General features: G+C 43.6%; 1 protein-coding gene across 2 annotated transcripts in view; it reads right to left on the bottom strand.

The window, feature by feature from the left end:
• The window catches only part of LOC143035340 (uncharacterized), a 481331-nt gene that overhangs the window by 87235 nt on the left and 381596 nt on the right, over positions 1–12500 (bottom strand). For both annotated transcript variants that reach the window (XM_076202313.1, XM_076202314.1), the window contains exon 6: positions 1–94. This exon is cut by the window's left edge and continues 103 nt beyond it. In XM_076202313.1, the coding sequence (XP_076058428.1) occupies positions 1–94 (94 nt within the window). The remainder of the gene's footprint in view (positions 95–12500) is intronic.

Genomic DNA, 12500 nt, shown 5'->3' with positions numbered 1-12500 from the left:
CGGGGCGCAAAGGTCCGTCCCGCAAACGCCGTACTCAGCGCTCTCGCCCGAACACCGGTTGTGGCTTGTCCTGACGCCGGATCCTGGCATCACCCTGCGGTAGGAGAATGGGCAAGGTCGTCACTGTTCCTCTGAGCAATTTGGACTGTATTACCCCCGTCCCACCCCAAGTGCAGACAACTGGCCACTTGCAACTTACTTCCTCTTCCTCTTCCTACTCTTATTATCACCCAGTATGGGGTTCTAGCTGTGTAATCTGTATGGAGCCAATACATTTAGGAACCTTGGTAGCACCCCTACGGGCCACAGTCACGCAGCCTTCTTAAACGATTGGCTCAAAAGTAATGCTGATCACTAGTCTCCCTCCTTTCTGCTGCCCTTCTTAATTCCCGTTACATAGGAACATAAGAATGAAGGAGACTGCAAGAGACCATAAGGCGTACACTAGGCAGTTCCATGTCCATGACCACCTGTCATTCCCATCCATAAAGTTGTCTAACATTTTTTTTAGAACAACCGATAGTTTTAGCGCTCTCACTAACTACATGGTCACTAAGATCTATTCCACTTGTTGATCACTCTATTAGTAGACCATGTTTCGCATGTTTCCTTCTTTCAATCTGCTCAATTTCAATCCATTACTGCGATTCCAGCCCTTGGATCCGGTTATTGGAGACGAAGTCCAACACAACACGCCAAAAGTTCTTTATAACGAGGTTTATGGAAGGGCCTATAGACCGTTGCCAAACGCTGTGGGGCTGTGGGTAATCTATTAGTCAAACTCAATACTTACTCATTTCTTGCGGCCGAAGCCGCCAGTTTCAGTGGTAACCTTTAGGAACCGAATTCAAGCATGTGTACTTACGAGGCGAGATCGAAGCCCAACAAGCCACAATTGCTCATGTATTGACTAGATAAACACCATATGAGGACGGAGCCTTTATTTGTACGACGTTTCGCTTATTACAGCTTTTTCAAGTACAAGTTGAGATACAAATGCTTGAGATTAAATAAGGGGAAAGGAGGGAACGGGGAGAGATAAAGGGGGGGGGGGGGGGAGGAGGAGGAGGAGGAGGAGGAGGTTGGGGGGATTGGACACTGGGAAAGGATGAGAATGCTGGCCCAAACGTCCGTGAGCGAAATGTCCACAAAGGGTGGTTTAAGTATTTAATATTTTGCTGGCCATGGGTATTAGGGGAATAATGTGAGGAGATATGTTAAACATGCCCCTGTTTTGTTCAATAGTGTTCGTTCCTTGAATGATTGCTGCTTCTAAACACATCCTGCGGATTTTGTCTGGTTCCCGCATCAGCAGCTCTGCATTCTTCCAGTCCATAAGATGGTTTTCCTTGTTTCTATGTGTCACACATGCATTGGTGGTGACATCATGCCTGACGTCGTAACGGTGTTCACGTATTCGTGTATTCAGGTCGCGTGACGTTTCTCCGATGTAAACTTTATCACATCCTGAACACGGAATACGATAAACACCGGCTTTGGTGCTCGGTGTCTGGTTGTTGTGTGTTTCCGTCTTCGTGATGTCTTTTATTGTTCTGCTTGTCTGGCACACTATTTCCAAGTTGGTGGTTCTTAAAAGACGTGTCAGGTTGGTGGCAACGTCGCCGGTTGGCAACACGAGACGTCTAGTTGTGCTGTCCTGCTGCCTACGGCTTTCCCGAATCTTAGCGGCCTGCTGTTTGCAATTATCTAAAAGAAACTCTGGAAATTTTAGTGTTAAAAAGGTCTCTTTAATAAACCTGCACTCTTCTTCTAAGTATTTTGCACTACATATCCTAAATGCCCTAAGGAAAAAAACCTATTACTACTCCTCTCTTGGTCCTTATATCATGGTGGGAGTAGAAATGAATTAAATCATTTTTGTTGGTGGGCTTTCTATACACTTTGAATTCAAATTGGTTACCGTACTTAAAGATGTGTGTGTCCAGGAAAGGAAGAGAATCGTGGATTTCTTCCTCTAGGGAAAACTGAATGGTGGGCTCCACTTCGTTTAAGGCCGTCTGCAAGCGCTGAAGATTGAAACGCCTGGGTGTGACGAGTAAGATATCGTCCACATATCGCAGCCAGGTCACATGCTCGGGAACGATGTTGGCAAAGGGTCCTGTTTCTAGAAATTCCATGAATAAATTAGCCAGGACTGCACTTAATGGAGAGCCCATGGCCATGCCAAATTTCTGGTGGAAGAAACTGTCCTGGAATTTAAAATAATTAAATTCAACACAAAGTTTGATCAAATCGACAAAATGGTTGGGGGGCAGGGGGAAGTCGATTTTCTCCTTCTCGATTCTATCACTAAGGAGCTGTATTACCTTACCCGAGGGGACACATGTGAAGAGACTTTTCACGTCCAGGCTGGCCAACTTCTTGTTTCTGGCGGAGATATCTCGGATTCTGTCTAGTAGGTCCCCTGAGTGTCTGAGATGAGCTCCACTGATGGTTCCCAGGAGGGGGGACAGATGTCTGGCCAACGTACCTGCTAATCTGTGGGGAGCACTCCCTATCCCTGATGTTATAGGTCTCATTGGAATATCATTTTTGTGTGTTTTGGGCAGACCATACATCGTAGCTGTGCGTGGGAGATTTGGCAATAAGTTGGTAAAAAGCTCCTTTACTTATTGCCAAATCTCCCACGCACAGCTACGATGTATGGTCTGCCCAAAACACACAAAAATGATATTCCAATGAGACCTATAACATCAGGGATAGGGAGTGCTCCCCACAGATTAGCAGGTACGTTGGCCAGACATCTGTCCCCCCTCCTGGGAACCATCAGTGGAGCTCATCTCAGACACTCAGGGGACCTACTAGACAGAATCCGAGATATCTCCGCCAGAAACAAGAAGTTGGCCAGCCTGGACGTGAAAAGTCTCTTCACATGTGTCCCCTCGGATAAGGTAATACAGCTCCTTAGTGATAGAATCGAGAAGGAGAAAATCGACTTCCCCCTGCCCCCCAACCATTTTGTCGATTTGATCAAACTTTGTGTTGAATTTAATTATTTTAAATTCCAGGACAGTTTCTTCCACCAGAAATTTGGCATGGCCATGGGCTCTCCATTAAGTGCAGTCCTGGCTAATTTATTCATGGAATTTCTAGAAACAGGACCCTTTGCCAACATCGTTCCCGAGCATGTGACCTGGCTGCGATATGTGGACGATATCTTACTCGTCACACCCAGGCGTTTCAATCTTCAGCGCTTGCAGACGGCCTTAAACGAAGTGGAGCCCACCATTCAGTTTTCCCTAGAGGAAGAAATCCACGATTCTCTTCCTTTCCTGGACACACACATCTTTAAGTACGGTAACCAATTTGAATTCAAAGTGTATAGAAAGCCCACCAACAAAAATGATTTAATTCATTTCTACTCCCACCATGATATAAGGACCAAGAGAGGAGTAGTAATAGGTTTTTTTCCTTAGGGCATTTAGGATATGTAGTGCAAAATACTTAGAAGAAGAGTGCAGGTTTATTAAAGAGACCTTTTTAACACTAAAATTTCCAGAGTTTCTTTTAGATAATTGCAAACAGCAGGCCGCTAAGATTCGGGAAAGCCGTAGGCAGCAGGACAGCACAACTAGACGTCTCGTGTTGCCAACCGGCGACGTTGCCACCAACCTGACACGTCTTTTAAGAACCACCAACTTGGAAATAGTGTGCCAGACAAGCAGAACAATAAAAGACATCACGAAGACGGAAACACACAACAACCAGACACCGAGCACCAAAGCCGGTGTTTATCGTATTCCGTGTTCAGGATGTGATAAAGTTTACATCGGAGAAACGTCACGCGACCTGAATACACGAATACGTGAACACCGTTACGACGTCAGGCATGATGTCACCACCAATGCATGTGTGACACATAGAAACAAGGAAAACCATCTTATGGACTGGAAGAATGCAGAGCTGCTGATGCGGGAACCAGACAAAATCCGCAGGAAGTGTTTAGAAGCAGCAATCATTCAAGGAACGAACACTATTGAACAAAACAGGGGCATGTTTAACATATCTCCTCACATTATTCCCCTAATACCCATGGCCAGCAAAATATTAAATACTTAAACCACCCTTTGTGGACATTTCGCTCACGGACGTTTGGGCCAGCATTCTCATCCTTTCCCAGTGTCAATCCCCCCAACCTCCTCCTCCTCCTCCTCCTCCTCCTCCTCCTTCCCCCCCCCCCTTTTTCTCTTCCCGTTCCCTCCTTTCCCCTTATTTAATCTCAAGCATTTGTATCCCAACTTGTACTTGAAAAAGCTGTAATAAGCGAAACGTCGTACAAATAAAGGCTCCGTCCTCATATGGTGTTTATCTAGTCAATCTTGTCGGCAGACTGCCACTTTTAAGCAAATTCTCATGTATACCATCATGTAACATTATATATATATATATATATATATATATATATATTATATATATATATATATATATATATATATATATATATACACATACATATATATACTTATACGTATATATGCACACACATACATACAAGCACACATGGACACTTTTATTATTATTATAATATATTTATTGATTTATTTTTGTAACGTTTGTCATAGTGAGGATTGAAACAGGATGCGAAACCCTCTTCATCGGCCCCCGTGCACCTCCGAAACCAGTGACTGTACCAGTTTGTTACGTCCGGCGTCCAGGAACGCTGATACCGATTCTGGGTACTAAGAAGTATTTCTCCCTTCCGTATCGGGTGTTCCTTTTCTCTTTCCTCGGGCTGCCGCCAACCGATTCTATTCATCCGTATCACCGCTTCAATTCGGTGACGGTCGAACCGGGGTCCCGATCTGCTGTGGTTATGTTCAGCTTGGGGGGCGCGACCTCCCCCTCCCCCACCACGTCCCTCGGTTGAATAAAATCGTCTGGCAACTGACGAGAATAATATCAGTAAAGGAAGCCACAGTGTTGAATGACTGGACCGCGGATTAGTTTCTTGCTCTCAGCTTCTCTCTTTCTCTCTCTCTCTCTCTCTCCCTGTCTTTCCCTCTCTCTCCTTTTCTTTTTCTCTCTTCCTCTTCTTTTTCTCTCTCTCTTCTTTCCCCTCTTCTCTACTCTTTCCCCTCTTGTAAGCCTATTTCCCCTTCTTCTACCCCTTCTCCCCTTTCCTGATTCTCCCCTCTCTCCCTCCCTCCCTCCCTTCCTCACATTTTCCAAACTTTTCCCCCTCTCTCTTCCCCTCTTCCCCCCCCCCTCCGTCGTCTTCCCCTCTTCCCCCAATACCTTGACCTTCAACTTCCTTTCCCTTCCCCTTCCTTCTTCCCTTCCCTTTTTACCTTCGACACTCTTCCTTCTCTCTCTCTCTCTCTCTGCTCTTCCAGTTCACATCCCTCTCTTTCTTTCTTTCTCCTCTCTCACTCTTCTTTCCTTCTCTTTAGTCCGCCCACTTTTCCATTTTCTCCCTTCTCCTATCTCGCCTCTCTTTTACATCCCCAGTTTTTCTTCCTTCTCTCTCTCTCTCTCTCTCATTTTTCTTCAATATCTATTCAATGCCATATATTTCCTTATATTCTGCTGCTTTTTCTTCCTCTATCTCTATCCCTCTTTCCTATCCCTTACGTCCTTCTCTCTCTCTCTCTCTCTCTTTTTCCATTTTGATCAGTTCTTTTCTACGTCCCATTTCCTTTTCTCTCTTTCCTCTTCCATCTCAATTCTTTCCTTCTTCTTTCATTTTCTTCTTCGTGTGCGAGCCAGGGTGTGGTGGTGGCGCAGTGAGTAGGGTGACCGACCGACCGACCGGTGTCACTTGAGCCTTGTTCACACTAGCGGTTTGAACCGCGCGGAAACCGCGGCGGTACCGGATAGTCAAAGAAAAGGCTACGTGGTTGTGTGTGAACGCCTCCATTGACTTACATCGTAACTGAACCGCCGCGGTTGAAACCGCTAGTGTGAGCAGGGCCTTGTGGGCGGGCTGGTTGCTGGTTACCCCCCTCCCTGCCCCCTTCCGTACTGGGTGATACTTCTCCTTTTCACTCTACCTGTCGCCAGGCGATTTAATTAATGTCAATAATTCGACCTCGCAACCCACATTCGCGACGGTGACATGCTTACACCAGGAGACGCTCAACTCCGGCCGGAGCCGCCAACTTAGGGTGAGTGGAGGTCACTGTTGGGGCTCGAACCCAGATCCAAGAGGTGACGTGGCCATGAGGTCCCTGGCCGCATCCTAACCCGTCACCTTTACCCAATATGTTTGGATAGCCAAGGCGAGTGGCAGTCACTGGTGACCTTTAGGAATCGAATGGGAGCAGAGAGAAAGAGAGAGGTAGGGGAGAGAGAGAGAGAGAGAGAGAGAGAGAGAGAGAGAGAGAGAGAGAGAGAGAGATAGAGAGAGAGAGAAGAGAAAGTCTAACCATTTTCTGTGCTTGGTCATCACCACTCCCTCTCTCTCTCTCTCTCTCTCTCTCTCTCTCTCTCTGTCTGTCTTTCTCTCTCTCTCCCTAACCAATGAAAACACAAGGGAAAGCCAATTCTTCACTGTGACGATCACTCAGAGGAACAGAACCTAAGAAATCGAGCCGAGAACTGGACCCACCGGACCACCACGACCCCCCCCCTGCTCCCCCCTTCCACCTGCCCCCCCTGCTCCCCCCTTCCATCTGCCCCCCCCCCTTGCGGTCATTCAATCAAGTATTCCTGTATCCAATCACAGTCTTCCAATCTCCGTCGCCAATTCAATTCCCGCAGTCAATCACCAACCCATCTGTCTCTTTCTCACCGCCGTGAACGCATAAGGAAAGTATCATGCCTGGGCATGTGGCAGTCACCGGCTGTTTTTTTTTTTTTTTTTTTTTTTTTTTTTTTTTTTTATAATTTGGGAGTGAAGTATCACTCCCACGGGCTTTGTTTGATGTTTGAGGTTGGGGATCGACCCCGGGTCCACGTGGTTACGAACAATGTCAACTTGGACGAGCCAAGGATAGAAACAGTGGTAAACTACACGTCCCCAGGTTGTCACGTCACATGGAAAGAGTGGGACAGAGGTATATCGCCGTGGCGCGTCTGTTTCGAACTCTCTTCACACAAAGAAGACCCAGGTTCGATTCCAGTGACACTCCCGAGTACACAGGGCAAAGGTGACGGTTTGGGTTACAACTAAGCGTCTCCTGACGTAAGCTCACCGAACTCTTCGTGGTGGTTACCCCCTTCCGTGCCTGGTGGTTCTTTAACTTGTATTCAGACTTCCGCCAAGCGATTTTATTCACTGCACTGACAACATCTCGGTGGATCTCAATCTATTTTCCACCCCATTCCCAACCCCCTTTAGGACTGTCTTCTCCCCCCCCTTTGTCTATTTATCCTGCCAACACCCCCCCTTCCCCTCCTCTAAATCAACAATTAAAAAACAAATCGGAAGTAAAAAGATTAACCTTCTTTTATCACAAAGTTAACCGGCCATGCCACTCCATTCCCCTAAATTCTGGCCATGAGCACCCTCCACCTTAGTTGAGAACCGATGGTTTGGACCCTGTGAATTCGACCTGGCAAGCCACAACTAGAGACGTTATCACATTGAGCTAATTTTCCTTCGACTGTTGGAGCAAATTTGAAGTCCACAGGGTTCGGGATTGAGTCTAATATGCTGGAGGAAAACAATTTTCCTTCAGCATAATATCAAATGACATTCTATGTAAATTATTAAGGAAACAAAATAGTTTACGATAGTGATTTTACGGCGATGAGTTGTAGGTTGGAGAAAGATAGCCCAGTGTGATAACGCCTTAACAAGACGGACATGTCCTTGAGCGTTGGTCGATTCGCATGAGGACTCGTACATGAGAGAAGCCTCTGTCTAGAGGGTCAAAAAGAATACGGGAACACGGGTATACTTGTCGAACAGATGACTTCAGTTAGTGAGGTTTGTTTTACATATTGGGACGACCTGTCATCACCAGCACTCGCACACACACACACACACACACACACACACACACACACACACACACACACACACACACACACACACACACACACACACACTTCATATGAAGGTCTTCGTCGCTGCTCTTGAGAAAAGGCATGTGCGCATGCGTATTGAGGAAGCTAGGGGACCAATCCCGAGTCTCCTACCCTGGATGGATGCTAATACTCCATCTGTCTCCATCTATCTCCTGGGCTGCAGATCAATTTGAGGCTACATGTGTATTCCCTCTCTTTCCATTTCCCCTCCTCCACCTGTCCACCTTCTCTCCTCCCAACCTCTACAACTTTTCTATCTAAATACATGTTTTCAAGATCAAGCGTGGAAGGGAAGAGATGGATAGGACGACCGAAGATAAGGTGCTAGGATAGTGTAAATGGAGAGGGATGGTTATTCTATCCTCCACTCTTTGTTTATCCAATTTTGCCGATCTGTCTATCATTGTTTGCGCTCACATAAAATAATCCCTCTCATATCCTAAATTCCATTATACAAACCATTTTCGAAACAGGATTTATGAATTTCATTTTTTTTTTTTTTTTTTTTTTTTTTAATAATTTCAGAATTGATTATTTAGCACTAGAGCGGCTGAGTGGAGACATAGGGGAGGGGAAAGTGAAATAATTTTACTTCGCGTATCCGAATACTCCCCAAATCTGAACATCGTATGGTCCAGTGGCGGGAAAGAGATCGAGGCACCGTTCGTGCAAATAACCCAACGGCCAATTATGGAGGTTAGGCCGATGTCACACAAGGCTCGAAAGGTGATGATAATATCATAACCAGGAGGTAGAAAGTGGTCGTTATGTACCAAGTTCTGGCTGCTGCCGCCAGGCGATTTTATTAAGCTCACTGAACTTGCAAACATCCTCTGCATGTTTGGTAGCAGTTCATAAGAGAAAAGCTTAGTAGTTTCTGAACTCCCCCCCCCCCCGGCGTATTCATTTTTGTGTTCTTTCTTGATGTATCATTGCTTTGTATGTAAGCCACTTCTCTTGTCATTTTTACTTTAATTTGAAAACATCCTTTGTTGGAATTTGATATATGTGTGTGTGTGTGTGTGTGTGTGTGTGTGTGTGTGTGTGTGTGTGTGTGTGTGTGTGTGTGTGTGTGTGTGTGTGTGTGTGTGTGTGTGTGTGTGTGTGTGTGTGTGTGTGTGTGTGTGTGTGTGTGTGTGTGTGTGTGTGTGTGTGTGTGTGTGTGTGTGTGTGCGTGTGTATGTGTGTGTATACAATTATACACTTACAGAAGTGGAGGAGAAGAGTGGGGTGGGAAGACCGAAGAAAAGGCAGTGTGATTATGTAAGAGAGTACATGATGATCAGAAAAGATATACCTAATGGGACAGCGTCTGATAAAGATAATAAATAAAGAAAAAAAGGAGAGAGAGAGAGAGAGAGAGAGAGAGAGAGAGAGAGAGAGAGAGAGAGAGAGAGAGAGAGAGAGAGAGAGAGAGAGAGAGAGAGAGAGAGAGAGAGAGAGAGAGAGAGAGAGAGAGAGAGAGAGAGAGAGAGAGAGAGAGAGAGAGAGAGAGAGAGAGAGAGAGAGAGAGAGAGAGAGAGAGAGAGAGAGAGAATCTCCAGGGACCTCTGGGGTAGGTTGGCCGGTCAGAAGGAAGCAGCTCCGTTTCATGTACGGTCAGACATTAACAAGTTCATCGACACTCTACTCACTTGTAGTGGCACCAAAAATGGTGTTAAGGGGTTACCACAATGGGTTATTTTTTCCTCCCACATCCTACCTCCAACCTCCGATGGAACAACTAGAATAGAACTTCGCTTACAAAAATCTAGAACTTTCTAAGAACATTTCGACAGTATGTCTAACAATCGTATAGGTTTAGAATCTTTTAGTTCGTCATTTAGCTTTACTACATGTGACATTTGGAGACTTGGAAAAATAGAATATTGTAACCGATCTCTCAACTGTCGGAGTTGATGAAGCTCGTGGAAGCCCAGTGTGATAACCCTGAGACGAATTACTCCTGCAAACTTCTCTTCAGACCCACATCGAATAAAGTGTCTGAGGAACTTGTTTTCTCGTTTGTACATGACGAAGGTCGTGTTCTGTTCCGTTACTTATGCAGAGTATTTGTTGTCCTATGGTCCTTTTGTATACAACAGAAGTAAATGGTTCTAGCATTTTTATCTTTAAGCTTCAAGTTATGTGATTTTTTTTTTATGTGAGCGTTTCCCAACCTTATCCGACCCCCTAGCAACCCCTGCAGTCGAGTCTAAGCAGTCCAGCAACATCGAACTAACATCTAAGTAACATCTAGATTCTAGAAGGATGTAGGCCAGTGTATGTATGCATGGGTTCCCAGCAGAACTTTCTAGAATTTATTTCAGCGGCCTCCAAGGCTGGGAATCGGTGTTTAATATGAAGGTGCAAAGGACATCTGCAGATGAAGAAGAAGTAGAAGAAGAAAAGGAAGAAGAAGGAGAGGATGAAGAAGAAAAAGAGGAGGAAGAGGAAGAGAAAGAAGAAAAAGAAAAGGAAGAAGAACAAGATGAAGAACAAGAAGTGGAAGACAAAGAGAAGAGTAAGAAACAGAGATGAAAGAAGAGGAAGACGAAGAAGAAAAAGAAGAGGAAGAAGAAGAAGAAAAAGAAAAGGAAGAAGAAGAATAAGAAGAGGAAAAGGAAGAGGAGAAGGAAGGAGAAAAAACAGAGGATGAGGAAGAAGAGGATGTAGAATAAGGAGGAGAAAAAGGGGAAGAAGAGAAAGTAGAGAAAAAGGAGAGGAAGAAGAAAAAGAAGAAGAAGAAGGACAGGAAGAAAGAGAAGAAGAAGAGGAAGAAGAGAAAAAAGAGAGGGTAAAGGAGGAAGATGAATAAAAGAAGAAGAAAAAAGAAGGAACGAAGAAGCAGAAGAAGAAGAAGAGGAAAAGGAGGATGACGAGGAAGAAGAGGAGGAGGAGGAAGGAAAAGAAGAAGAGGATGAGGGAGACGAGGAAGAAGAGGAGGGGGAAGACGAGGAAGAAGAGGAGGAGAAGAAGAAGAGGAAGATGAAGAGGAAGAAGAAGAAAAGGAAGAGGAAAAAGAGGAGGAAGACGAGGAAGAAGAGGAGGAAGGATAAGAAGAGGAAGAGGAAGAAGAGGAAGAAGAAGAAGAAAAGAAGAAGAATACGAGGAGGAGGGAGAAGAGGAAGAAGAAGAGGATGAAGAAGAAGAGGAAGATTAAGAATAAATAGAAGAGGAAAAAGAAGATGAAGAAGGAGACGAAAGAAGAAGAAGAAGAAGAAGAAGAAGAAATAGAAGAGGAAAAAGAAAAAGAGAAGAAGAAGAAGAAGAAGAAATAGAAGAGGAAAAAGAAGATGAAAAAGGAGACGAAAGAAGAAGAAGAAGAAGAGGAAGAAGAAGAAGAAGAAGAAGGAGGAGGAGGAGAAGAGGAAGAAAAAAGAAGAAAAAAAAGAAAAAGAAGAGTAAGAAAAGAAGAAGAAAAGAAGAAAAGGAACAAAGAGAAGAAATAAAAGAATAAGAAGAAGAGTAAGAGAAAAAGAAGAAGAAAAGAAAAAGAAGAAAAGAAGAAGATGAAATAAAAGATTAAAAAAAAGAAGGAAAAGACGAAGAACAAAAAGACGAAAATGAACAAGAAGAAACAAAAGAAAAAAAAAAAGAAAAAGAAAGAAGAAAAAGACGAAGAACAAAAAGACGAAAATGAACAAGAAGAACAAGAAGAGGAAGAAGAGAAAAAAGAAGAGGCAGACGAAGACGAGGAAGGGGAAGAAGTGGGTAGGAACAACTTCGCCAGCCGTGTAGTTAATGAACGGAATAAACTTCCTGCAGAGGCAGTGCAATGTAGATCAGTTCGAAGCTTTAAGAATCATTTAGATAAACACCTAAACAAGATGCTGTAATGATTATCATGTATTCTATATTATTTGTTTATTTGTTTTGTTATCATTTGTCTGTTTGTTTATCATTATTTGCTTGATTCTCATTTATTATTAGTTATATGTCAATTTATCATTATTTACTATTTACCTGTTTATTATTTAACTATACCTATGCATTTATTTATGTATTTCATTTATTATTTACATTATTATAGTTTTTATTTATTCATTTATTTATTTATTATTATCATTATTATGATTTTTTTTCGTATCCGACCTAGATATGGACCAAAAGGTCTCCTGTCGGCATACTCCGCCTTTGTAATCCTTTGTAACGAAGAAGAAGATAATGAAGAAACGATAAAGGAGAAGAAGAAGAACAAGAAGGAGAAGAGGAAGAAGAAGAAAAGAAGAAGAGGAAGAAGAAGAAAGAAGAGGAAGAAGAAGAGGAGGAAGAAGAGGAAGAAGAAGAAAAAGAAGTAGAAGACGAAGAAAAAAAAAGAAATAGAGAAAGAAGAAGTAGAAGGGAAAAAGAAGAAAAAGAAAGAAATAAAGAAGAAAAAGAGGAAGAAGAAGAAGATGAAGAAGAAGAAGGACAAGAAGGAGAAGAAGAAGAAGAAGAAGAAGAAGAAGAAGAAGAAGAAGAAGAAGAAGAAGAAGGACAAGAAGAAGAAAATGGAGAAGAAGAAAAAGAAGAAGAAGAAAGAAGAG

This window comes from Oratosquilla oratoria, chromosome 18 (genome assembly GCF_046742065.1).
Source record: "Oratosquilla oratoria isolate Oo_2021 chromosome 18, ASM4674206v1, whole genome shotgun sequence".
Lineage (NCBI taxonomy): Eukaryota > Metazoa > Arthropoda > Malacostraca > Stomatopoda > Squillidae > Oratosquilla > Oratosquilla oratoria.
Note: the sequence above shows the minus strand (reverse complement) of the source record. Positions and strands in the feature narration are given on the sequence as shown.